This window comes from Pseudogymnoascus destructans (assembly GCF_001641265.1).
Source record: "Pseudogymnoascus destructans isolate 20631-21 unplaced genomic scaffold scaffold_14, whole genome shotgun sequence".
NCBI classification, from domain to species: Eukaryota; Fungi; Ascomycota; class Leotiomycetes; order Thelebolales; family Thelebolaceae; genus Pseudogymnoascus; species Pseudogymnoascus destructans.
The window spans coordinates 619,012-640,211 of record NW_020167533.1 but is presented as its reverse complement, the minus strand read 5'-3'; the positions used below and the strand labels follow the sequence as shown (position 1 = coordinate 640,211).

Below are 21,200 nucleotides of genomic sequence, written 5' to 3'. Positions count from 1 at the left end.
GTACAGGCTTGATCCGCTGGCACATATCGCAGCTACGTACATATTCCCTGGCTTCCTGGTCAAGGCCAGGCCAGAAGTATTTACGTCGGATCAACTTCTGGGTTTTCTTATACCCGAATTGCCCAGCTAATGGGTCGTCATGGCAAATCTTGAAGATTTCAATACGTAATGCCTGATTGGGGGGTACGTAGACCGCCCCCTTGAAGCGTAGGATGCCTGCATCGTCTACTCTCCATCCTGGAGGGTCCTCTGCTCGCGCCGTTCCTGCGTCCTTGGCCCTTTCAACAGCAAGCTCGTCAGCCGCCTGAAGGGTTTTGATGAAGTCCGTCAGAGGTTCGGTCGCAGCACTGTAGGCACCCTTTCCCTGTGCCATAGCTGTCACTATGACCCGAGGGACAACAGAACCTGAACTCTTGGTGTCCGTATTGTGGTTTCTGTCCGGTCTGGCGCCGCTGGCGCTTTCATGATGTACGGTTACGCTCGCGCTACATCTCACTGAGCCAAAAAGACTACAGAATTCCGGCTCGCCCGGAATACGCATAACACGCTTTATATACCACATGTACTGTAACGGCGGCACCCGTTACAGCGGGTTAGCTCCATTGTTAGCACAGCTTCACCATCTCCACAGACTACTCACTTGTAGCTAGGAACAATGGTGTCCAGTTCCATTTATCCTTGGCGTTGACATCTGCTCCAGCTTCTATCAGTACCTCAGTACACTGCAGTTTTGTGGCGGCGACGGCAATTGACAGGGCAGTCCTGCCTTCATGGTCTCTCACGTCTAGGTCAGCTTTCCAAGAGAGTAGAAGGCTAACAGCGCTGATATCGTTTTTCCAGGCGGCCCAGTGCAACGGATTGCATCCGCAGTCGTTGATCATGTTAATAGATGAGGGATCAAGCTCAAGAGCTGCTGTTAGGCTCATATTTTGATATCCGAGTACCACATCGTGCAGAACTGTTGTATGTGAATACTCCTTGCTCTGGCTGATTATTCGATTATAGATGTGTGCGGCATCTTCGTGGAGATCTTTTTTATCCACTACAAGTCGCCACTTGGCCATAGCATGGGGAGAACTAAGAGTTATTAGGTATAACTAAATTAGTAGTGGGACTACACTTACGATCCAGTGTCATCAAGATGTATGGAGTTGCGAGGGAAATCAATAAGAAATCTCCAAGTAACCATAAACAGTTTCGAGCTAGAAAACTGTCAGTAGTAGCCCGGGGAGTGCTACTGATCGTAAGTAAATAATTCACCCACCTCATTATGTAGATCCGATATCTCGTGGGGAGCCGCTATAACGGTAGCGACCTCCCGAATCCCGGCAGTGATAGCAGTCAGGGCCTGGCAAAGGGCCATTATACTTGCGCAGATGGACAACGGATCCATTTTGCAAGTGGCACGATGCCACCCGTATCTGGACACCCAGGAGGATAAAGTAGCCATCGTAGGATTATGTGAGACTGCAGCGTGGGGCGAACGACCAGGAGGATATAGTACCCATCGGAGGATTATATGAGGCTGCAGTGTAGGGCGAACAACCAGGTTGGTTGCCTGAGACAAGGGTCTGGGACCAATAATAGCGACTCGTGAATTGAGCGTAGAGCCTTGGTCTTTGCCCAACACATCACGGACTGTGGCTGTGAAATTGTTTCGATGGCACAGCCTTTGCTAGGCTTTCCACTCTGATGCGGTTGGTGGCTGTTCTTTCCCCCGTTAACTGTCCATGTGAAGGAAGGCGATAGGCGCGGTTCGGGACGAGAGAGGGGTGGGGCTTCGATCGAACTTCTTGATTGCCCCGCTATGCTATGCTATGCTATGCTATGCTATGCTATGCTATGCTATGCTATGCTATGCTATGCTATGCTATGTGTTGTAAATGCTCCATCCACTACCAATCAGTGGCCAGTCATGCAAATGCCCATCCATCCACCAAAAGCAGCCAGCCAGTAAACCCCAGCACCGAATCATACATAAAGTTTCTTCAGCAGATCTGATATCATATCTCAACCTTCATCACCTTGCCGACTCAAACAGTTCCCTCTCTCGACCACACCATCTCCTCTGCCTGACCACCACCACTAACAAGATCACCCCACCCATCACCCCCTGTCCTTTCCACTTCCCCCACTCCAACCCCCTCAAACCACCACTCCCTCCTCACTCTCCTCCCTCCACCCCACAGCGCCGCCATAGCCGCCCTCGTTGTTCGTGGCCTCTTCCCTCTTTCCCCTTCACTCACCAGATTGCCCGCCTTAACTCGCTCCCGCGCTGCCCTGGCATCGCACGCCACAATGCCGCGCACATAAGGCGCGATATCCGTAGCGAGCAGCGCCATGGGGCGGTCCACGCACGACGCTTCGAGGTACGGAGGCGGAAAGAGTGGTTTCTCGGGGATTCCGAGGGGATCAAAGGCTAGGCTGTAGTGGGCGCATGAGATACAGCCTGGAGGGGAAGAGCGGGACTGGGTGATGTGGGTGAGAAGTTGGGGCTCGGTGACTGGGGACAGGCCAGTACGAATGGGGCGAGGGAGGGAGCTGTTGGCGTAGGAGCGGGCGAGGGATTTGAGGGTTCCTGATAGGACGAGTGGAAGGGAGGGTGGGGAGAGGGGAGTGGCGGCAAGGAAGGCGGAGCCAATAGGGAGGTCGGCGAGGGATTTGGCACTTATTGGAGGGTCGGTAGTGTCGAGGAGGATCTATCAGGCGTTAGTAATGGTGTGTACAGGTGGGTAGGGGGGAGAGCTCACGTAGTTGGATGAGTTTAGTGTGCCAGAAGCACAGAGGTCGGCGGCGCTCATGGCATCGGTGAAGATGTCATATGATTGAAGGGCCTTGAGGCGTTTCCTCTTTGAGAGCTCGACGGGTTTGCCGGCGTATGAGCCAAGGTCAAGTGTTTTATACCAGTCTCCAGCGTCGAGTTTCCATCCATTCCACGTTTGCTTGATGATTTCCTCCTCGATATCGTTGATGCCGGACGGATCGCACAACGAATCCCGTCCTAACCAGCCCATACCATTCCTATAAGTGTCCTCGCTCACAACCCTGACAGTGTTGCCATGGGAATCTTTATCGATGCCAGCCGGCAGGCGGGGGTAAAACCAATCGAAGCCACCCCTTTGGTCACCCACACCAATCTGGCACCAAAATTCGAGATCCGTCATTGTTGCTCGAAGATCGAACTTCTGCGATTTATACAAAGCTGTGACTGCTGGTCGCTTCAGGGCATGACCTTCGTTTGCAGCCACCAGTAGCATGTAATCGACTGCAAGGTCAACAGGGGGTGGTGCAAACCGAATTATTGCGTGCAATGGCAAAAGTTGGTTCAAAACGAGAGACTCATCATTGCAAGTCATGATAATTGGTCGCTTAGACTGTGATATTAAGGTCAGGACTGTCGCCCAGAACTGCTTATCTTCCTCAAAGAGAATATCGACCTCTTCAAGGAGAATCAGCGACTGCTTCTGTTGCTTTGGCTTTTTTGCTGGAGTTGGATCTGTTGAATGCGAAGTATTCTCTGAGCCTGGCTTTGCATTTTTTGCTTTTGGCTCCTTAGCCTTTGGTGCAGTAGATTTGAAAAAGGTCTTCATTGTCCCTTGCCGACCGCTCTTTAGATCCGCATCAAGAGCATCCGAAGCGCGTTGAAGGTCTTCACTACCGTCCGATTTCTGCTCTTGCGTTTGCTGCACTAAGTGATTCCTTGTCATATCTCCAACCTTCTCAAGGATATCCTTGCCGCTCCTTCGACTGCTAGAGTTAATCGCAAATACCTCGAAACCAAGTTCCTTTGCCACAGCGTAAACAGCGGCAGTTTTGCCACATCCATTTGGTCCGCTTATCACAACTGCGTTTAAGAGCTTGTTTGGCTGCTTAGAGCTCATCGACTTCAGATCACCGTGTCGAATAACAGTTTTTTTCGGTCTGCCAAGGCCGCCTCGTGGAGATTCCTCGTCGGATTCGGATACTTCATCCATATCGTTGGCTTCATCGTCACTAGACACAATGAAATCTTCCAGCTTCTTCGACTTCCGCTTCTTCTTGCCTCCACTATCCTTTTCCGCCTTTACAGGCCCAGGCGAGGCTCGAGTATTGCTGGAGTCAGTTACTTTCGTATCAACAGCAATAACAGTCAGGGATTGTAGCCATTCTTTCAGTATGAAAGCCTCTCTTCCATTTTGCAAAACCTCTGCTGCTGAATGTGGCGCATATTTGTGTATCCATGACTGAGTCTGATATTGTGATTTGTCAAAGGCGCTTAGAGTTGTGGGTATGCTGCCAAATAGCTTATTGATCACTGGGTGAGGAGAAGAGCCCGGGCTGACTCTGCTAAGTTCGTCCTCACTGTAATCATCTGTGAAGCGTCCTGAGGTCACAGCAGATTTTAACTGCGGCCTGATACGTCGCTGAAGCTTGTATCCCGATTCAAAGTGGCGTTCTGGCACACGAAGGCATCTATCTGGTGCATTGAAGCGATTAGCGCTATCTTTTCGCACAGCGTTTATTTCGAGCTTGATGGCTATAACATTTAGAATATCTTCGTTGGCGGTGGCCTCACTAGCCGTATATTTAGATTTGTGATTTTCGGATTTGAGCAACTTCGACGGATCTGCCGCTGGAGTCGGCGAGGGGTCATTCTCTAGACCTCTGATATGGGTCATTCCGCTAGGTGGCCATATTGGTTCGACTGCCCCCGGGAACTTCATGAGACTATTGGAGTTTCCAAAACCAGCGAAGGAATTGGCGTTGGGAGGTGGGCAGCTGGGAGCGTGAAGCGGGCGGCCTGTTGCTGGCGCTCGACACAAGGCTGCCTGTTGGGGGACAGCTGCGGTAGGCTCGGTAGAAGTATTGTTGCTTCCGTTCCTACTGGGCTTCTCCGCGGCTTTACCAAGGAAAAACGGATGTGGGGATTTGCTTATGTTGGCTTTCACGGGACGAGCTTCGACCTCAAATTTCTGCTTCGGGGGGGCCTGTATTGGCTTGGTAGCGCTCAATATGTGGTCGATCTTGTTCCCTACACTCAACCGGGTGCCTGTATCCGACCCGTATTTCAATGTAATAACTAGCGATTTGCGATTTTTGCGGCCCTTTGAAGGTGCCTGGTCCTTGATGGACCGCTTGGGTGGAGAGCCAATTGTGCCTGTTTTTATGTTGAAGTGAAGTATTTTCTTCGGCTTTTCGTTGCATGTAATAAGTTCCATTAGCTTTCCGACCGGCTCCGAAGTGGCTTGCTCTCCATTCGCAATGGTGTTTATAGTATTGGGCCTGATAGCCTCCAATGTATTTAGGTTGGAATCCGCCTGGCCCTCAAAACCATGAGTCTGGAATGGTGCTCCATGAGCGTTTTCGAAGCCCAATCCGCCGGGAACATTGTGAAGTGCTTCTCCCAGTGCTCCATAACAGGGTGAGAGGGTGCCGTTCGAACCTCTCGAGGTCGCTGCATTTTCGAGCTTGGAATGATAATTCCGCCCACTATTGTCCTCTGGCGGTATCGTCTTTCGTCTCTTCCGTCGAGATTCGTTTAGATCTGACTCCATACCTTCACTATTTTGATGTGTGGTGGTTGGTAAAACAGCCCCTTCATACTGCCCTGGGTGAGGTTCAAGGGGTGTAGGCCACACATCGTCGCGCACATTGTCTAACGATGCTGATGGTGGAGTATGTGTGCTTGGTTCGGCAGTGCCTGGTCGTGCAGTATGTGGCAGGTCGCTCGGTGAAGTTGAGGCTGGGTTTGAAGCTGCGAACCAGAAACGTTAACACGCCATGCTACCAAATGCATGGCTCGGAAGTGAGTAGTAAACATACAGTTCGGTTTGCCAAATAAGGGATGGATAGTTTTCTTCCTTTCATTAGTATCCACCATTGTTCTGGCAGTCACCACTGCCATTCCACGACCTGAGTCCGCCCATTCACTTCCCTCTATACGCGAACTTCGCGTCACTCAGAATTAAGATATGGTGATGGATATGGCGTAAATGGTGATTTTATAAATTTAATGGCAATGCAGATATTACAGGCAATTGGCATGTCTCGGCTGACTTTGGCAATGGTGTTTTCAGAGAGTATTGTCCTTCTATGGCCGACAATGTTCGAAATTCAGCCAAAGTGGTTCCTCTTGGAAGACGTCGCGAGATGTCCGAGCTTCACGATCAGCCCCACTAAAATTAAAGTTTGACCTGATATATTAGGTGACAAATATCTCGGGTCAAACTTTCTCCAAAAAGTTTTGGGAAGTTCGTGATAATGAAAGTCACCGCTCTGGAAGACTTCACCTGTATATATTTTTACGCACTTGAAGCGTAGCGCCAATATGTCGTCCACCGTTACGATTGAGAAGTCACTTGTAGTGGCCTCACTTCCTCGACCTGTCGACCATTCCACCGGCCGTTATTTTGTTTCTGATGTTCATGGTGGGACGCCAGGCTCGAGAAAGCGTAAGAGAGCAGAGTTGGTTGTGGGAATTAGTGGTGAAGGTGTGAATTTGTACGATGTGAGTAACCTTCAAGGAATCTCCTTCAAGGAATCTCCTTCAAGGAATTTCCTTCATTAACAATTTGCTAACTTCAATCAAGATTCAATCGTCAAAACTCGTCACTTCCTACGCTCTCCCTCCGCAGGCTTTGATCACTTGCGCGCCATACTCTCTAAGATTGAAGCAGGGCAAAGGGCTTGTTGAGAGAAGGACATACGCATCTACAACAGAAAATACTCCTCGAGTCACAGTCTTTCGAGAGACGACAACAGCAGAAGGCCATGCCGATTCGTCAAGTGCGATCCACATTGTTGAAGGTTCGACCAAACCAGTTGTGTTCCTCGGCGTTGCCCCAGAACAAATTGGATCGTCCAGTGACAACCTACTTCTTGTAAAGTCGGATGGAGAGATACAGTGCTTGGATGGGGAGGATCTAAAGTTCAAATGGACATCTCCGTCTGCCGCCGTGAGCAAAAACTCTGCCGCGCCCAACTTTGGACACAAGATTGAGCTCGTCAACCTCACCGATGCGCATACCGCCAGCAAGGGGCTCCTCAAGGGACAGCCTGACGCATTTTCAATCTTTTCGGAAGATGTGGATGCCAGTGCGTTTAACCCAACCCTTCTTGTCCTCATATCAAGCCCAATAGATGCCACTGGGTCTGACAACCGCACGCTTCATGTTCTGGCTCTTCCTCGGGCTGGAGATAGTGGGTCTACCAACCAGGTACACTCGGTCCAGACCTTACTCTCTGTGGCAATTCCGTGGCTTCATTCGCAGCCGCTGTCGGATTTCGGCAAATTACAATACGATATTCATGTTCCATCCGGGTTTTTGTACGAGCTTGGTACCAGGTCACTCCTAATCTACGACTTGGTGGATGGTACGATCAAGATCAAATCTCAACTTAATATCGACAATGTAGCATCATTCTTACGACTTTGCAGCACATCCGTAATGACAGCCACGAACGAGACCGTCGATATTTACAACCCTATATACCATTCTATCCAAGCATCCACCAACCTAGACAGCATCCAGGGAGAGACTGCCTCCCGAAAGCGGAAGTTAGATGACGCCGACGATTCAAGTTCGAAACAGTGCGAGCTGGTGGCATATTCTACAAAGCATAACCTTGTGCACGCAATCCTTGGTAGCCAACTGGTAGCATTTTCGATAGAGGCACGAAAGGATATCCCAAGCCGCCGTCGCGAACTTGGTTTGCTCATAGATTCGGTGGGTTGCGGCAGACGCCAAGCAACAGATGGGAGTTCCGGAAAGCTGCACCGAGTCCCATTGAGCTCACTTTCATCATATATCCCTGGGTCGAATCCGGCTGTCGACAGTACCATGCAAGAGCAATTCTCAAAGCTCGATCGATGTGTTGCCGAGCAAGACATCGACGGGTTTGAAGAAATAATGGCACAAGAGCTGAAGATGTACCGTCGGAAGATCGCGCCTTTTGTGAATGGACTGGCGGTTACTAAAGGCATCAAGCCCAGTGATGGAACGGCTGTGCCGGAATGGATATGGCCATCCGCACGAAGTGGGTATCTCGAGGTCGACCCACGTTTGGTGCAGTACGCATTAAGCAGAGTTTTCAGTTGGTCCAGCCAGAACGGCGAGCAGAAGCTTCTTGTCGTATTTTATCCTCACAATGTTGTCAACTGGCTTCTGGAAACCGGCAACCTCAACAAAGTCAATATCGAGACTGCGTTGAAGGATGAGGCTCGCAGTACTGAGCCCTATGTTGTCCCAGCAGGGCAACTAGTATCGTCTCTCGTCGATACGGACCCTGAGATGAAAGTTCTCCTTTCCCTCATTTCAAACAACTACCTCGATGCGCCTGAGCTTGTGCACGCCATTCGCGTACTCATGCAGAGCCTCGAGATTCTCGACGGCGGCACCAAGGCAGACAAGCCACTGCTACTCACAGAAAGCGAAACCCCTGCCTCCAATGGCGATATGGAGACTGAAAACGAAATAGAAGAAGCAGATGCAGCCTTGCGCCTGGCGGAATACCAACTTGGAGACGGGGCCAGCATTCGGGGCCAGGCATTGAGCCTGGCTTTGGCTAAGCTTCATTCTTGCCCTTCGGCAGCAGTCGTGCATGCTCTACAGTCGAACTTGACATCAAGCGAGATCGTGTCTCTCATCTATTTGCTCCGCTTTGAGCTTGCGCGCGGAGCTTGGACCTCGAAGTACCTGGACGTTGTGGATAGCATTGACGAAGACACTGGCTCACAAGACAGCACCATTGTCCTCATATCCAGTCTAGTAAATAGCTGCATCGATGCCATCGGCTCGGGCGGTTGGCTTTCTGGGGACGCAATATTGGCCGGAGGGGATCGCTTCCAGTCGGAGGAATTGATCTCCAGCTTAAAGCTCGAGGTCAGTGCGGCGTTGGAAGGCATTGAAGAAGCGACCTACCTCAAGGGCCTCACCTCGGAAATGGTTCGCTACGGCGAAGCTGTGCAAAAAGCCCTGCCCGTAAGCGCAAAGAAGCAGAAGGTAGACAGTTCTCAGAAGGGAGGCAACGTACGAAAGAACCAACCAATTACCGTTGCCCAGGTTGGGAAGGATGCGACCATACTTCCCTTCGGATTGAAGGCGGACCAACTGATCTCGCTGATTAAGATTGGGGCAGGCGGGGAACTACAGCGCCGAACTGCGCGGGATATTGGACGGCTGAAGAGCAAGAAGGTTGGAAAGTACTCGCAGGAGAGGATTGTGATCTAGAAGCCCCGCTTCAGGTACTTGTGCTCACTGATGTTGGGCATTGTTGGATTCAGCTTACGGATGGGTGCAGCCGCCATCGGTCCATGCACATGCATGTATATTGCGAAGAGGGGCGTATAGGCGCCGGCGATCCAGTAGTAAATGAGAAATTGTTGGTGATAATGTGTAAGACTTGGGTGTGGGTAGCCCGCGACTTCCACAATCTCGTCCAGCGCGTGTGCAAATGTCCCTTATTCCTCTGTAGCCGCTCAACGTGGACTTTATATGGGAAATGGGAAATGGGAAATGGGAAGTGGGAAGTGGATGCATCCTCTACTCTGCTGTGTACTTGTACTTCGCTTCTCCAATATTACGAATACTACTCCGTACGGTTACTACGAATACTTCAATAATCTATTCATCTACATACCATCATTACTTTATTGCATTATAGCGATTCTCTTCACATGAATACCACCACTTAATATCGGCTTCTCGAATCCTTTGATGTGATGACTTTCGGTTCTAATCCGGCGGATATAATTATTGTACTGGAGTTCACGCGCCGGCTGTACCGACAGTGCAAGAACGCCGACGATGCCTATTTCGAGATCGGGCGCGAGATTCGCGCACTCCATACGGTGCTGCGATATCTCAAGTTCGAAGTGCAAGCGCCGGAGTCGATACTGAACCGCGACCGGGCGTTGTATGCGCGAGACCTTGCGCCGCTGATCGCCGACTGTCGCTTTACGCTGGAGGACCTGGAAGAACTTCTGCGGAAGTATGGCGACATTAGGAACAACGATAGGAGTGGGGACACGAGTGGAGAGCTGTGGAATCAGATCAAGTTTGGCAGTATAGAGATGGACCAGCTGGGCACTGTGAGGGTGAAGCTTATAAATCACAAAACGAATATTACGGCGCTGCTCGACACGATACAACTTCGCGAATCGAGTAGGGTGGCGACGACACTGGATAATCATGGAGGACAACTGGATATCATATTGGATAAAGTGGACAATATTGCGTCGCGGATGGGTCAGCGGGCGGCTTCTTTAATGACTACATATGAGGATGACGATAAAGAAGTGTGGAAAAGCTTTCGGCGAGAACTTGTCGCGGAGGGGTTCTCTAGCGACGTTTTAACTCGACATAAAGTGAGTATCGATGTTCTCACTTGAATTTCTGGTTCCATGAGCTAACATTAATTGAAAGGATGTATTACGAGCCTATATTCGGCAAATCGATCAGAACGGACTGCTCGAAGATGTCCTGGTCGCTGCGAAGGCAAGACAGCCAGTTTTATCAGTAAATACCCAGGAATGGCTCGAACAAGTTCAATCACCAGAATCTGCTTCCGTCCCACCGTCGTTCAACACTACCAGTTCTGACTCCTCGATAAAGGAGCTTAGAGTCGGGGAGGATAACAGCAAATTCCTACAGACAATGAAGAATGAGCGACCAAAGCCAGAATCTATAACAACAGCTTGGAAGGAAGGTATAGGTGATACAAAGGCCCCGCCAGTTCAACCCCTACCACCCCAGATCCCAATACTTTATGCTCCGCCCGTCCAACCTCCACCAGTTCCATCTCTCCAGCGTTCAGGCTCTTCATGCGGTAGAAACGGTTATAGCTATGTCATCGCCGCGAGTCCTCCAACATCCGTACAACTCAGATCACCAATACCAGAGCCAGAGATCTGCACCACGGAGTCCATCCTCGCCGACGACTCCGCGAACGAAAGCAGGATGCGAATGCTCGAAGCACCGCGAGCAGATGGAAGGCCTCGACGACAGTCCGACCAAAATGACAGAGACCAAGGCCACTCTCCAAGCGGCTCCACCTCCACCTCCAAAAGGATATCATCCTTCACCGATGGAAACGCCATGGCCTACCGGCCTCGACCTCAACAGTTACCTGTCCTAGCACCAGAGGAGTCGCTGTACAGTGCCTCACCACGTGGCTCGGGTGCCTTACCCATACCGGTGAGAGTCACACCCTACCCTGCCACAGACCGTACGGACACAGCCCGCGAAACATCACCACCTCCGTACCCGCCGGCCTGGCACCAGACTCGCAGGGTCGCGAGATCCCTCGGGACGCAAAGTGGACCAAGATACGGCGTCGTCTAGTTAGCACCGAGATCCTCGAAGAAGACCGACTCAGATATGAAGCGTACGTACCCCATCTCCCATATATAAATAAATATAAACACATACTAACACACCCCAGTCGTCCCGAATACGTCGCAATCCTCGGCGTCTTCACCCTCCCCCAAATCCAAAACCTCGCCATCCGCACCGCCGCCCTCCACGAAGCCCGCCGTCTCCGCTCCCAAAGCGCGCGCACCCCGCGGCCCGCCGACCCCATCCCCGCCCCCGCACCACCTAAGAAATCGGTCCACTTCCCCGACGAGGAAATGAGGATTACGGATACGAGCGATGATGAGTCGTCGTCGAGTAGGGGTTCGGTGGATAGACGGTATAGTCGCGATCAGGCTAGACGGAGTGGGGAGGAGGGGGATAGGGAGAGGCCACAGTACGCGCCGAGGAAGCAGGGGCAGTATAGGATGCCGCAGTCGTGGATGGATGGGCCGAGTGGAGCTGTGAGTTCGGAGAGGGAGAGGAAGGGGAGGGAGAGGGAGGGGAGGGAGAGTGGGGAGGCGGTGAAGGGGGGTGCGGTGAAGGGGGGGAGTAGGTGGTCGCAAAATAAACGATGGTCGGAGAGGTTTACGGCGGCGAGTATTGGCGGTGCGGCGGGGAGTTTGCTGAGTGTGTTAAGTGAGGCGGCACAGGATATATCGCTGTGAGATTGATGGCGTATTTATGGGTTTGGGGGGCGGGTTTGTATGATTATTGGGATGTGTTATGCTTATGGTAATGAGTATATGACTGGAATGACTTTATGGGACGATTATTTACGCTACGGGAGTTTTGGATTTTATGCGGGGATATTATTATACCACCTGGGCAACAATAGCAAATAGAAATCCATTTTGGGGTTATTAATGATTCATTCTCGCCGTATTCAAGAGGCCTATTTCCTTGGTCGCGTTATAATATACAGTACAGCCCTCCCAACGCCCTTCATCACACCTTAAACCCATCCCACCACCTCCCCTTATCCATCAACATCCCCTTCTCATCAAACTCCACCCCTTCCCCCCTCAGCAACTCAATCTTCTTCTCCTGATTAATCCCGCTCGGCGCCTTATTCCAACCCCCCATAAACCCCCCCACAAACCCCGTAGAAGCAATACACCTATGACACGGCTACAAGCTACTATCAGCACTCACTCTCTTTATTTATTTTTTGCCACGCCCGTAAGAAAAGTACAGGAATGGCAGAGACGGAGGTGAAAGAATGAGGCGGGGAGGAAACTTACGACTTCAGGCGCAAAAGGGTTATTCCTCAATGCACCCCCGATAGCGCGTGGGCTTGAGTTCAGGGCGTCGGAGAGGGATTTGTAGGATGTGATGCGGCCGGAGGGGATTTGGACGAGGAGGGCGTAGACGCGCTGTGATGTTAGTTGACGAGCTCTCTCCCTTATCAGTCTCAGAAAAGATAAATACCTCTTGGTAAGGCGTAACTTTTACTGCCATCTTGCCTGTGGTTGCCTTGGGGCGCAGTATGGGATTTAGAGGGCCAGTCTCTCGCTGGTGGTGTTCAAAGTGAGAATATTGGCGGTTCTCCAATATTGATAACGAGTCTGACTACGGGCAGTAGCGGGCGGTCTTTGTTCCTGCAGTAAAGCTCTTATCAACAGTTTCTCCCAGTCTACTTTTGTGGAGGCGATGGGTTTATTTATATGAGCGACGTCCAGAGTTGAGGCTCGTAGGAAGTCTGTTCGCCCCACCGCGCTAGAGTGCGGTTGCTCCCAATGTGTTGGAGGTAATTGCGGAGTACGGAGAACCACACACAGAATCGTGTGATAATCTCCGGTCACCGTAATTAATCTCTTACGGGCAGCAGAACAGAGGCTTCAACAGTAGAATACCGTATATAGGATAATATAATCAATTGAATTGCTCACTAAACTACGGGTCTACGTACGCTATTTGTAGGCCTGGGAGAAACCCCCAAAACCCCGAAGGTTTGGGTCCCTACACCCCAAACCGAAGTGATACACTGAGCTGAAACCTCAGCTCAGTACTCTGACCGACTGGGGAACTAGATAGTCCCACGGAGAAAAGTGCCATTTTGGGCGCGAAAGACTACCGTATCCCATGGGATTGTCCGTTTCCCCCAACACAATGTAACCAATCAGCACGTCACGTGGCACGGGAATGCTACACGTCCCTCTCAGACTTGGAAGTCTTGGAGCCGCTGCTTGACTCTTATTCCGGGATGGGTACGGAGGCGTGTACCAAAAGTCCTTGCCGGGCTAACAGTGCCAAGGAATGTAGCGTTCGGGGCTAAAAATACGGGTAAAGTCAGTAAATAGGCATCGTCAATTCGTATTTTGTAGAGTAGAAGATAATACAGATATTAAATATGCCTTCATACTCTCTTGCAACGCGAGCTCAAGCTATAGGACTCCGAGCTTAGGGAGCTACATATCAGCAAATTAAAGAGAATACAAAAATTTCTGAGCGGCAAGTGCGATTCTACATGGCTGAAGCAGGCCGCCGTGGATATAATCCAGATATCGACAAGCAATTACTCAATAAATATCTTAGTGATGCCCCTCGAACAGGATGCCCTCAGAAACTAAGTGCAAATGGCGAAGAGATTCTTATAAAGAGTATAAAAATGGACCGGAACCCTCGAGAGAAGACAGCAGCAACAATTGGTTATGTGTAATGGTGGGTGCACCAGATGTGAGAATCTAGCAACCCAAGGGAAGGGATGATTTTACTATGACAACACACTGTCTTAGGAAACAGAGCCAAAGGGTTGTAGTTTAGACTATTCCACAATGCAGCAATCAGGTGTATGATGTAGTGAAGTGGTTTAGACAAGTTGTAACAAATGTTGAGTCTGAGAACTCAGGGGTAAGTAAGAGGTTAGCACCTCACTGACTTTTCAGAAACAAAGAATAACAAGATCAATGCTTGGAAGCTTGGAAAAGACGTAGAAGTTGTGCTAGTCGATTTACTGTATTGTCTGCTTGTGCAAGGACACAGGGCACCCAGCTCACAGTAATAGCATATGAGAGTGCGAGTCAGAGGCTAAACGGATGCTATCCTATAGGTCTACTACGAAGGATACAAAAAAGATGAAGGGGGAACCCCGTGAGTCAATTCCCTCAAGTACCCGAACCCATCCGACTTGGTTAGCCCAGCCAAATGATCACACGTGACCAGGGGGAACCCTGTGAGTCAATTCCCTCAAATACCCGAAACCCATCCGACTTGGTTAGCCCAGCCAAATGATCACACGTGACCAGGGGGAACCCTGTGAGTCAATTCCCTCAAATACCCGAAACCCATCCGACTTGGTTAGCCCAGCCAAATGATCACATGTGACCAGGAGGAACCCTGTGAGTCAATTCCCTCAAATACCCGAAACCCATCCGACTCGATTAGCCCACCCAAATGATCACACATGACCAGGGGGAACCCCGTGAGTCAATTCCCTCAAGTACCCGAAACCCATCCGGCTCGGTTAGATGCAATGAACTCTACCATCTAGGTGATATTGAGATATAACACGCTGGACAATAGTTGCTCACCCAAATAATCACACGTGACCCGCAGCTACTCAGAGTCTGCTCCTTAGAGTGAGAGACGAGAAGGCATCCTTACAGCTTGCCCTTTCTTAAGGAAAGGGCAATCCTATTTATGCTAAAGGAGTGTAGTTCTCTCATTTTCCAAGACTTTCCATGACTAACCAGGCTTGGTAACTGTAGTCAATGTAAGAGAATCCCATAGAACCATCTCTTAGGTTCCTAGCCTATAGGGAGTGAAAGGAGGTCCAAGGTCAGAGTACCCCTATAGACAAATTATGTCATAACTTAACCAATCTTGTGGGTAACTAAGGAGCGATGACGTGTAATGAATCATAGAGGGTTGTAGAAGCTTCTAGAGCTATCGTTCATGTTCCTAGGCCTCTAGTTGGTAGAGATATGCCATGTGGTAGTATTGGCCCACCCCCTTAAGGAGGAGATTTTCTTTAATAACTTGTTCAATGAGTGTCCAAATGATATGCCGTGATGTATGTAGCATAAACAAATGTAGTAGAAGAGTTTACAGCAATTGTTGAGTAGTATTGCTCTTGTTGTTGGTGTGATAAGCCAAGATATGAATGGTGACTTGTAGGTTTGAGGAGGAGATTTCTAAGTTTGCTCTTGAGTTTGATAGCAAACTGAGTGCAACGGATGTCAGTATGACATTATGAAAATGGTGTGTCTACAATGACTGCTTTTTGAGTACTACAACGCCATAAACTGATAAAACAAAAGCCAACATGGAAACCAGGATTAACTAAAGCGATGAGAGAAGCACGACTACAATTCGCTCTATGATATGCACATTGGACTCTTACAGATTAGAAAAGATGAAACATCTATTGTCCTTGGCCATCGACGTGGAGGATTTAAAGTATGGAGGACAAAAGATGAGAGATTCGAGCCATCTGTTATTCGCTCTCGATGGCACGGAGCGTCGGAATTCATGTGGTGGAGCTGTTTTACATACGATAAAAGGGGCCATATACACTTCGCAGCAAGGGAGAAGAGAGAAGCAGCAATTGAAATCGAAGCAGTTAATAATACAATTGAAGCACAATGCAAAGAGGAATGGGAACTTGAAAATGGAATATGTCACCTTGGATTACGGAACTATAGAGGAAGGAAGCCAGAGTGGAAGTTTACAAAAAAGACAGGAGCAATGACCTGTGAGAAAGGAAAAGTGTCATACTGACATTTGTTACACTCAGTTTGCTATCAAACTCAAGAGCAAACTTAGAAATCTCCTCCTCAAACCTACAAGTCACCATACATATCTTGGCTTATCACACCAACAACAAGAGCAATACTACTCAACAATTGCTGTAAACTCTTCTACTACATTTGTTTATGCTACATACATCACGGCATATCATTTGGACACTCATTGAACAAGTTATTAAAGAAAATCTCCTCCTTAAGGGGGTGGGCCAATACTACCACATGGCATATCTCTACCAACTAGAGGCCTAGGAACATGAACGATAGCTCTAGAAGCTTCTACAACCCTCTATGATTCATTACACGTCATCGCTCCTTAGTTACCCACAAGATTGGTTAAGTTATGACATAATTTGTCTATAGGGGTACTCTGACCTTGGACCTCCTTTCACTCCCTATAGGCTAGGAACCTAAGAGATGGTTCTATGGGATTCTCTTACATTGACTACAGTTACCAAGCCTGGTTAGTCATGGAAAGTCTTGGAAAATGAGAGAACTACACTCCTTTAGCATAAATAGGATTGCCCTTTCCTTAAGAAAGGGCAAGCTGTAAGGATGCCTTCTCGTCTCTCACTCTAAGGAGCAGACTCTGAGTAGCTGCGGGTCACGTGTGATTATTTGGGTGAGCAACTATTGTCCAGCGTGTTATATCTCAATATCACCTAGATGGTAGAGTTCATTGCATCTAACCGAGCCGGATGGGTTTCGGGTACTTGAGGGAATTGACTCACGGGGTTCCCCCTGGTCATGTGTGATCATTTGGGTGGGCTAATCGAGTCGGATGGGTTTCGGGTATTTGAGGGAATTGACTCACAGGGTTCCTCCTGGTCACATGTGATCATTTGGCTGGGCTAACCAAGTCGGATGGGTTTCGGGTATTTGAGGGAATTGACTCACAGGGTTCCCCCTGGTCACGTGTGATCATTTGGCTGGGCTAACCAAGTCGGATGGGTTTCGGGTATTTGAGGGAATTGACTCACAGGGTTCCCCCTGGTCACGTGTGATCATTTGGCTGGGCTAACCAAGTCGGATGGGTTCGGGTACTTGAGGGAATTGACTCACGGGGTTCCCCCTTCATCTTTTTTGTATCCTTCGTAGTAGACCTATAGGATAGCATCCGTTTAGCCTCTGACTCGCACTCTCATATGCTATTACTGTGAGCTGGGTGCCCTGTGTCCTTGCACAAGCAGACAATACAGTAAATCGACTAGCACAACTTCTACGTCTTTTCCAAGCTTCCAAGCATTGATCTTGTTATTCTTTGTTTCTGAAAAGTCAGTGAGGTGCTAACCTCTTACTTACCCCTGAGTTCTCAGACTCAACATTTGTTACAACTTGTCTAAACCACTTCACTACATCATACACCTGATTGCTGCATTGTGGAATAGTCTAAACTACAACCCTTTGGCTCTGTTTCCTAAGACAGTGTGTTGTCGTAGTAAAATCATCCCTTCCCTTGGGTTGCTAGATTCTCACATCTGGTGCACCCACCATTACAAAAAGGAGGAATTGATGCATGGCGATACTGAAAAGTCATCCTTGAGCCTTTACTTCTACCATTTGCACAAGGGTGTAAGAAGGAAAGGCTAAATACTATTGTACAAGAAGATAAAGCACCATCTCATGCGTCAAAGTGGCAAAAGGCTGTCTTTGATAGGTTTGATATTCAACGGCTATTATGGCCAGGTAATTCGCCTGACCTTAATATGATTGAGCCTTGTTGACCATTTATGAAGCGGGTTACTACTCGTAAAGGGCCTCCTACAACTCGGAAAACTGCAGAAATTGTGTGGAAAAAGGCATGGGAGGAGCATGAACAACGGAGAATACAGGCGTGGATCGAGAGGATTCCACGCCATATTCAAGAGGTTATTAGACTCGAAGGAGGAAATGGATATAAGGAAGGGGTTAGTAATATATCTACACATGGCAAGGCACGTAGGAACTATTAACTATTATAATTGATTCTCATTTTATGAAGCTACAGGTGCAAGTATCGTGAATGCTCATTTTGACAGGGGTAGGCTATACCCCTGCCTGGCAAGGACTTTTGGTACACGCCTCCGTATATGATCTCATACTGTTGAAGCTTTGTAGGTAATTTTACAAATCTTATGGTCTTGGAGGTGGGGGGGGTGTAGAATCAATTATTCGCCACTTCAGAGAGACCTTCAACACTCCTCGACTCACACGGGGGATCGTTGTCGACTCCAACATCATGGGGTCTCGCGTTTGGTTTGCTATAGAGCCCAGCTCTACTACTCTAGGAATAAACTGCTGCACCACCGACCGACATTTATCATGCCCATATCACATCTTGAGCCACCAGTGGCAGTTTCTAACTGCAACTGCTCAACTGCCAAAATAACCGTTCCCATATTAGACCTCTCTCATAAGAGCCTTCCCCTTTCGCGTCCGACATTCCAGATGCCGAGGGAAATTTTCAATGCAAATCAAAAGGAATATCTAAAATTTTCCCAGTAGGATTAACCAAAGCGTTCATAATATTCTCAAAGATGGCTTCCTGCGAGTTCTGATGGCCCTTGAGGCCCGCAGATGACTTCGAGGGAGACCACGACGACAGTGCCAAGTGGGCGTCTGGAAAGCGCGTAGATAAAATGTGCAAAAGAGCGTCGCTCGAGTCCTCAATTTCCATTAAACACATCCCATTAGGGCTCGTGGCTATCAGGACGAAGCTCGATTTCCATGGTTGGATGGTGTAGAATATCTCCTTCGGGCTTGGCTTTGGTACTGCCACTCTGCTGGGCAATCCGGAGGCCATGGAGTAGAGGTCATCGATCAAATCGGTCTCATTCATACCCATGGCTCTAGATTGAGGCCTAATAGGCGTCATGTGGCTGAACGCCGAGTTCTTGGAAGCTGGGCCTTCCGGGACTGATGGGAGCTGGTGTAGCACGGGTGTCGCAGGGCCTTCACTGGCGGTTTTACTCGCCAGATACCCAAGGGATGGTGTTTCTGAAGCAATCGACTGTGGCGACTTCAATTCAGCATTGCCATCCTTCGCCAAGCCCTCGGCGTAAACTCGTGGGGTGACACCTGTAATCTTCTTGAAAACCCGATGGAAGTGGCTCTTCGTCAACCCGGCTTCTTCAGCCAGGTTTGCAAGCGACGGGATGGAGCCCTTCTCAGCCTGGATCCTCTCGATGGTGTGCCGCGCTCTGGCCACGAGTGTAGCTTGTGGGTCGTGCTTGTCAAGATCCGGTTTGCACCGCTTGCAGGCCCGAAACCCGGCCTCTTGTGCAGCAGAGGCGTTGTCTTGGAAGACCACGTTTGCTCGGCGCGCGAGTCGAGCACCACATGTCGGGCGACAATATATGCCCGTCGTCTTGACGCAATACACAAAGTTGCCGTCGGCCAGGGGATCATGTGCTTCCAGAGCAGCCCAACGAGACGACTCCGTCAGATAAGAGGCCATCGCAGCGATTGAAATCCAATCAGTCCTTTTCCTGCGCGTCTAGGGCGGTAATATAAGAAAATATAATTAATGTTCAGCTCATGGCCTGCGGGGTAAAGCGTGGACGGACGCTGCGAGATGACACTTTGTGCGCAGGATCCGTGACAGGACAAATGTCACTGGGATAGCTCAACAGGTGCCTCAGTTCGCAGAGACTTTATGCAGGTTCCTTCAAGCAGTTTTCATACAGCGAATACCAGGGTCCACATGCGATGAACAGTCAGAGAAAGAGGGGAAGAAGAAATATGTACGAGTGATGGAAAGAGTTTGATTGTGCTTGAGCATATGCAGCATGAAGCAACATGGAACGCGAGAGATTGTGTTGAACCAACAAGATGAACCAACGTAATCGTCGGAACCGACCCTATTGCATAGGGTCGGGGTAAGCAAAGAGCGTTCGCGGAAGCAAACGGCGTTCACCGTTGATGCTCACCGCCACTTCGTATCGTATCCCCATCCATAGCCTCAACATATCTATAGCTTATAATTTGTATACTACAACTATGTAATTGAAATGGAAGACCCTATTCTATCCGATGCTCGTGAATGGCTTGCGGCAAACCCATCTGAATTCGTTGCTGCCGCAAGCCGGATTTTCAAAGTATCAAAATCAACGCTTCAATCATCAATTACTCGACTTAATCGCACACGAGTTGGCCGCGGAGGACATAATAAGCTCCTTACAATTGCTCAGACGAAGGCCCTTAAAGAGTGGATAACTACGCAATATAATCAAGGGCTTGGAGCAACGAAGCAGATGACATTTGCTGCTGTTTGCCGTATTTGCCTTCATATAGTTGGCTTACGAGATTCATTAAGAATGACCTTTCTGATTTTTATATCATAAAAACGAAGTCTATCTACAGCGGGTTCAAGCTCAAGATGAGAGCGTTCTTCAAAAGTGGTTTCGTAATTATAACGATTTTTATCACAACTCAGAATATAGGAGTAGATTCTATATGGAATATGGACGAGACTGGCTTTCAAGTTAGAATTCTAAGAGGCGAAAAAGTGATAGTTCCGCACGGAGTTACAGAGCTATATACAGGAAGTCCTGAGAATCGAGCTTCAATTACAGTAATCGAAGCTGTGTCTGCAAGCGGAAGAGGTACTCCACCTATACTAATTATTGTAGGCAAAGTCCACATGGACTCGTGGTACCGTCCAAGTCTTATTAGCACAGAACAGGTACTATTATCAGAATCAGGATATACGAATGACCAACTTGCTATGGAGTGGCTTGATCACTTCATTTTTCACACGCAAATCACTCCTACTTCTGACCTCAAGCTACTACTATTAGACTCGTCACCGTACGCCAGAGTTCACAATATATACAGCAGAGCACCTACTTAGTAGCCCCTATCGGCAGCGTTATAACAATTGGGTTATTGGCACAGAAGTAGTATTAGCGCACAGACAACTTTAAGAGCTTAACGTCTCAATTCTACAACAGCAGGTTAATGAGCATAAAAATAGGGGGCATAGTAGCCGCGCACGCCTACAAATTGGAGGAGCTCTTACTGTAGAGGATGCGCGAGCTCAACAGGCTAAAAAGGCAGAGCGAGCAGCAGAGAAAGAGGCTACTAACCAGGCCCGCAAGCAGCTCCATAGGGCAGGAGTTGGAGTGTAAGGAAGGTGTCGCGT

General features: G+C 49.1%; 6 protein-coding genes across 6 annotated transcripts; 2 read left to right on the top strand and 4 right to left on the bottom strand.

Annotated features, from left to right (window-relative positions):
• Positions 1-632: 632 nt before the first annotated feature.
• On the bottom strand, positions 633-1,269 carry VC83_05679 (uncharacterized protein; the record flags this gene model as incomplete). Its single annotated transcript, XM_024469295.1, has 3 exons — positions 633-1,077; positions 1,125-1,202; positions 1,265-1,269. The coding sequence occupies 3 exons, from the start codon at positions 1,267-1,269 to the stop codon at positions 633-635; spliced, it is 528 nt and encodes a 175-aa protein (XP_024322986.1).
• A 582-nt stretch (positions 1,270-1,851) lies between these two features.
• On the bottom strand, positions 1,852-6,096 carry VC83_05678 (uncharacterized protein). Its single transcript, XM_024469294.1, has 3 exons — positions 5,803-6,096; positions 2,751-5,734; positions 1,852-2,699 (listed from the first exon to the last, which is right to left on the bottom strand). The coding sequence occupies exons 1-3, from the start codon at positions 5,882-5,884 to the stop codon at positions 2,034-2,036; spliced, it is 3,732 nt and encodes a 1,243-aa protein (XP_024322987.1). The 5' UTR covers positions 5,885-6,096; the 3' UTR covers positions 1,852-2,033.
• Positions 6,097-6,166: 70 nt separating this feature from the next.
• On the top strand, positions 6,167-9,492 carry VC83_05677 (uncharacterized protein). The gene is made up of 2 exons (XM_024469293.1): positions 6,167-6,487; positions 6,570-9,492. Exons 1-2 carry the CDS (start codon positions 6,308-6,310, stop codon positions 9,207-9,209), a joined length of 2,820 nt encoding a protein of 939 aa, XP_024322984.1. The 5' UTR covers positions 6,167-6,307; the 3' UTR covers positions 9,210-9,492.
• A 13-nt stretch (positions 9,493-9,505) lies between these two features.
• Positions 9,506-11,498, top strand: VC83_05676 (uncharacterized protein). Its single transcript, XM_024469292.1, has 3 exons — positions 9,506-10,345; positions 10,404-11,364; positions 11,422-11,498. Exons 1-2 carry the CDS (start codon positions 9,701-9,703, stop codon positions 11,319-11,321), a joined length of 1,563 nt encoding a protein of 520 aa, XP_024322985.1. The 5' UTR covers positions 9,506-9,700; the 3' UTR covers positions 11,322-11,364; positions 11,422-11,498.
• A 689-nt stretch (positions 11,499-12,187) lies between these two features.
• Positions 12,188-13,184, bottom strand: VC83_05675 (uncharacterized protein). The gene is made up of 3 exons (XM_024469291.1): positions 12,762-13,184; positions 12,575-12,706; positions 12,188-12,461 (listed from the first exon to the last, which is right to left on the bottom strand). Exons 1-3 carry the CDS (start codon positions 12,789-12,791, stop codon positions 12,279-12,281), a joined length of 345 nt encoding a protein of 114 aa, XP_024322982.1. The 5' UTR covers positions 12,792-13,184; the 3' UTR covers positions 12,188-12,278.
• A 5,086-nt stretch (positions 13,185-18,270) lies between these two features.
• On the bottom strand, positions 18,271-19,888 carry VC83_05674 (uncharacterized protein). Its single transcript, XM_024469290.1, has one exon. It carries the CDS (start codon positions 19,512-19,514, stop codon positions 18,522-18,524), a length of 993 nt encoding a protein of 330 aa, XP_024322983.1. The 5' UTR covers positions 19,515-19,888; the 3' UTR covers positions 18,271-18,521.
• Between the last annotated feature and the right edge of the window lie 1,312 nt (positions 19,889-21,200).